The following is a 5,489-nucleotide window of genomic DNA, read 5'->3' as shown; positions in this document are numbered from 1 at the left end:
CTTACATATCTATAAGTGAAAAAAAAAGGATCTGAAACTTGGAAAGATTTCAGTCAGAAAGGCTTTCAGGGTTCTTGCCAGAGATCTAAACTAGAAGTTGGAGGACCTGCTCTTAATTCTTTGGGTTTGATTTCTTGAGTCATCACCAAACTCACCATTCTGGCTTTTTCTTTCTTTTTTTTTTTTTTTTGTGGAAAAATGTGATCCAAAATACATACTACTTAAAACCTAGAGAAACAGTCAAAAATTAAGGTTCGCTGAATGTATAAAATATAAGATTAAATGATAATATACCACTTGGAATTAATCTTAGTGTAAGTCGAGACAGATTTTTTTCTGCAGGAATAAGAAAAAGAATTGGGAAAAGTAATCAGAGTTTATCAAAAGACAGGTTATGTTTTATTGGTTTGTTTCTGTTTTTCATTCAAGTGAAGAAGATGAAATACTTCAGCAAAAACTGAAAAACCATTTGATGTGGTTTCGTAAAAGAGGATGTGTTATATGGGAAAGAGTTTCAGAGTAAAACTAAGAGTTACGTGGAATTCAAATAGAAGCAGTAAGAGAATTTAAAGAAAATGGACAGAAAGCAGTAGGAATAGCCAAAGTTCATGGTTCTTAACATATTTGAGTGAAGAAAATCCCACCTGCTCTACAATCAATATGATGTAAGTATATCTATTGCACAGTCATCTATGCGTGAGTGCATGCCCCGTAACTTCAGTAGTGTCGGACTCATTGCAACCTCCTGGACTGTAGCCCATCAGGCTCATCTGTCCATAGATTTCCCAGGCAAGAATACTGGAGTGGGTTGCCATTTCCTCCTCCAGGGGATCTTCCCGACCCAGAGATCGAATCCGTGTCTCTGGCGTCTCCTTCATTGGCAGGCAGATTCTTTTACTGATTCTCTTACTGAGCCACTATAAAGTACCCAGCACTGGTTTATATTTGCTTTGCTTTAACTTAAAACTAAAGGATTAGCCATTAAATTATACACCAAAGGAGTGGGTCAAAATGTATTTTAGACATGCTATATATGCTCAGCAAAGCTGAACAGTATCCAAAGATTAAGTTGAGGGCTTCAAACACCATCCATCTGCATCCACTTTTCCCACTACTATTAATAACCTGATCTACAAATGGCTGAGAAGAATATAAGGTATCAGAGTCCTCTCTGAGAGAACCCACAAGAATTAGTTGGGAAATGGGAGGTGAAGGCTACTCTACTGGATGCTGCCATAGATATAGCATTGCAAAGAATAAAAAGACACATATTGATCATTTTCAAGAAAACGCGTTTCAAAATATATAAATGGTTTGCAAATAATGGAATATGTATAACTGACCTCCTTGTTCTATAAGAGTGTAGACATAAAACTTTCTATCACTATAGAAAAAAACAAAGAAAAATTATACACCTTGATGGAGAACTCAGGTACTATTCTATCAGAAAAACTTGTGTACCATCAGATACTCAATATCAATAACAAAAGTGAGGACAGACATTGCAGATTTCCTTTCATTTGACTGTCCTGGTTAGTTTCGATTTTTCTGCTCTTTGATTTAGATAACACCTGAAAATTTGAAATAACTTTGAGAAAAATAACTCAACTTTTATTAACATTCTCTCCATTTTCCAAACTGACTGAAATCTCAGTGAAGTAGATTTTTCTTTAAAGGCACAGAACTTAGCTAAGAAAATAGAAGTTTAGGAGGAGTGAAATAGAAAAGGGAAGGACTGTTGTATAAAAAACAACAAAATCATTAAGACTAGAGTTTTTATGGAACCATGAAAACAACTTAATACAAAGAAAAATTTTAAATGTGAGAATACTGAGCTTAGAAGTCATGTAATTTATCTAAGACGCTACACTTATAAGGGTAAGAGGCAGAATGAAAATAAATCACTCAATTCTACTCAGATGTTTTTCTACTGCATTTTATGAATGGTATTTTGTGCATGCTAAGTCACTTCAGTTGTGTCTGACTCTTTGCGACCCCATGGACTGTAGCCCGCCAGGCTCCTCTGTTCATGGGATTCTCCAGGCAAGACTACTAGAGTGTGTTGCCACGCCCTTCTCCAGGGGATCTTCCCAACCCAGGGATCAGACCGCGTCTTCTGTGGCTCCTACACCACTGGGCCACCAGGGAAGTCTTATCAATGATATTGACAGTTGAAAGTTTAAGTTGAATTTGATCTTTTTACTTTATTATTTTCTCAGAGACATGCTGCCCACCTTGCACCGCACTCAATGGATGTGCAGAATCAGACCACAGTGACTGAATTTATCCTGACTGCCTTCCCTGCTCTCCAGAAACTTCAGATTTTCCTCTTCATGATCCTCTTGTTTACTTACTTGCTCACTCTAACTGGAAATGGTGTCATCATTTCCCTAATATGGGCTGATAATCGCCTCCAAACCCCAATGTACTTCTTCCTCAGTAACTTAGCCTTTTTGGACATTTTATATACTACATCAGTTACCCCAAAACTGTTAGCCTGTCTCCTAGAAAACAGGAAAATCATTTCTTTTGCAGGCTGCATCAGCCAAACATACTTCTTCTTCTTCCTGGGGACCGTGGAGTTCATCCTGCTGGTGGTGATGTCCTTTGACCGCTATGTGGCCATCTGTAAGCCCCTGCGCTACACCATCATCATGAACAGCAGGGCGTGTCTCCTGCTGGTTCTGGGCTGCTGGGTGGGGGCCTTCCTGTCCGTGCTCTGCCCAACTATTGTGGTGTCCAGACTGCCCTTCTGCCATAAGGAGATTAATCACTTCTTCTGTGACATCGCCCCTTTGCTGCAGGTGGCCTGCATAGACACTCATTTTATTGAGATGATAAACTTCCTCTTGTCTTCTCTCATCCTCCTGACCTCGCTGGTGCTCACCACCATGTCCTACACCTACATCATCTCTACCATCCTGCACATCCCCTCTGCCCAAGGGCGTCAGAAAGCCTTTTCCACCTGCGCTTCTCACATCACTGTCGTTTCTATTGCCTATGGGAGCAACATCTTCATGTATGTGAGACCCAGCCAGAGTCATTCCCTGGAATTTGACAAAGTGACTGCTGTCCTCACCACAATGATGATCCCTCTTCTAAATCCCTTTATTTATAGTCTAAGGAATGAAAAGGTAAAGGAAGTTTTGAGAGATGCAATCAACAAAATTATATCCTTATTGCCCAGGAAAGCTTGAAACATAATTCCCCAGGAATCCTTGAAAGTTTGTTTGCTAAGAATGGCATTTTCACGTCTTAGACACAATGTGGAGTAAAGCATGCTTGAAGACCATAAAATCGAAGATGTGTGCAAAGAGATGGAAGAACTATGTGCCACAACAGCTGCAAAGTATTGTGGTCAGAGTCCAGAGGAGGCAGTTCAGCCACAGAGGAAATAACATGCTCTGAACTCTATTACTGGACCTTCTCACACACAGAACTTCATGAATTAACGAAAAACACTGAAGTCAGAGATTTAAAGCCCTCTCTATCACTTTTTTATCAGGTGACACTTAGCCTATCTGAACCTAATATATTATCTGTAAAGTGGGGAATATAGTCTGTGGGTCTTCTTTTTCTTTCTGTTAATGTAGGCTCAACCATGATGGTCTAGGAAATGAAACCACATGTAATTAAAAATAAGTACTTTTTACAGGTCTTTGCAGACTATTCAAGACGATTAGCTCCATCCCTGACAGCCAGATACTATGGATAATAATAATAACAACAAACTAAGGAAAGGAATGCCATATCCCGGTGTTTGTAGAGTATGGTCCAGTATGTACATATATACGTCTCATTTAGTCCTCTTAACCTTGACAATGTGACATTTCTCCCATTTTACAGCTGAGAAAACTTGGAATTCATTGAGATTAAGCATCTTACATCACTAGTTTTGAATATACATTTATATATGTGTGTGTGTGTGTGTGTGTGTGTGTGCAGATATATGTGAACTCTAGCCTACTCAAGCATGTCACTGTGTCATGAAGTGTGGAATGGGAAGAAACTTAAGGGAAACAGAGTTAACATGAGAAGTTATCTATGTTTTCTGAGATAAGAGCATTCCCTGCCAGTTCTAATTATCTAGAAAATCTGCAGACCAAGGAGTTTCAGACGAGTGAGAACAGATTGTGAGAGGCAATGTGTTGAAAGGAAAACCAGTTATTCAGAGGCAGTAACTGACAATGAGTCCAGACTGTTCATCTGTGGCAACTGGCCAAAGTGGTCATCATCTATAGAAGAATAAATGTCCTAGGATGCATTTCGTTGGGGAAAATAAAAGCAGAAAAGTAATCAAGCTAGCTTAAGTGAAATTGATATTTATCATAATAATAATCAAGAATAGCACATAAAACCTCAGAAGGTAAGAAACCACAAGACCTGCTAAGGACAAATATTAGTAGCTAGAACTCCTTAAAAATGCAAGGCAGACACCCACTTCCCTCAGAATCTCTGATCTCTCTCTAGCTTTCTCAGGAGTCATTTGGTCTCTATGTTACTGTTTTTTTCCAAATATCTTGTAGCAGGCTGAATGATGGCCCTGAAAGACATCCAGACCTAATTGCTGATCCTGTGAATCTAAGTAACATATAAAATGTATATGGCAAAGGGATTCTGCAGGAGGGATTCAAATTAAAAATCTTGAGATAGGGAGATGATCTTGAATTACACAGATGGGTACTAACTGTCGTCACAAGTGTCATTATATGAGAGAGGAGAGGGGAGATTTTACCACACAAAAGAAGGTAATGTGATCATAGAAGCAGAGATTTGAAGTTGCTGTGCTGCTAGCCTTGAAGATGGAGGAAGGAGCCACAGGCCAAGGAATGTACATCTCAAAGCTGAAAAAGTAAAGCAAAGGATTCTTTCTCCCATAGAGCCCTTGGCATGGCCCAGCCAACGCCCAGGTTTAGGCCCAGTGAAACTGACTTTGGATTTCTGTCTCCAGAGCTGTAACAGAACGCATTAGTATTGTTGAAGCCACCATGTAGTAATTTGCTGTAGCATCACATCAAACTAGTACATACCAGTTTCATGTTTCTTTCTCTGCAGACTATTTATTTCCCTTTCTCTGTGCATACGGAAGATAATGGCTGGTTCAGTCATTTTCAAATATATATTTCAGGGAATTCCTTGGTAGTCCAGTGGTGAGGACTCCATACTTCCACTGCAGTGGGCATGGGTTTGATCCCTGGTCAGGGAACTAAGATTCCCACATCCTGTATGGCATGGCTAAAAAAAATCCATTGTAGGTATATTCAATATATATGCATGTATACTGAAAACATTTAAATATATTGAGAGATATATACAATTTACATGGATTTTTTTTACCATGCTGCACAACTTGCAGGATCTTACTTTCTGGACTGGGGATTGAACCTAGGCCCACAACAATGAAAGTGCTGAATCAACCACTGGACCACCAAGGAATTCTCTATTTTATTTTAGGATATGTCTTTTAAATTACCTGTATGTTAAACCCA

At 39.2% G+C, this 5,489-nt stretch overlaps 1 protein-coding gene across 1 annotated transcript; it reads left to right on the top strand.

Annotated features, from left to right (window-relative positions):
* The first annotated feature begins 2,249 nt into the window (after positions 1 to 2,249).
* On the top strand, positions 2,250 to 3,197 carry LOC105002032 (olfactory receptor 6M1-like). The gene has a single exon (XM_010858475.1). It carries the CDS (start codon positions 2,250 to 2,252, stop codon positions 3,195 to 3,197), a length of 948 nt encoding a protein of 315 aa, XP_010856777.1.
* Positions 3,198 to 5,489: the final 2,292 nt, after the last annotated feature.

Source organism: Bison bison, unplaced genomic scaffold (assembly GCF_000754665.1).
Source record: "Bison bison bison isolate TAMUID 2011002044 unplaced genomic scaffold, Bison_UMD1.0 scf7180017864388, whole genome shotgun sequence".
Classification (NCBI taxonomy): domain Eukaryota; kingdom Metazoa; phylum Chordata; class Mammalia; order Artiodactyla; family Bovidae; genus Bison; species Bison bison.
This window is presented reverse-complemented; position numbering and strand designations above follow the sequence as displayed.

Excerpts from the sequence above, each read along its gene's own strand:
- LOC105002032 (XM_010858475.1), top strand. The coding sequence starts at position 2,250 with ATGGATGTGCAGAATCAGACCACAGTGACTGAATTTATCCTGACTGCC.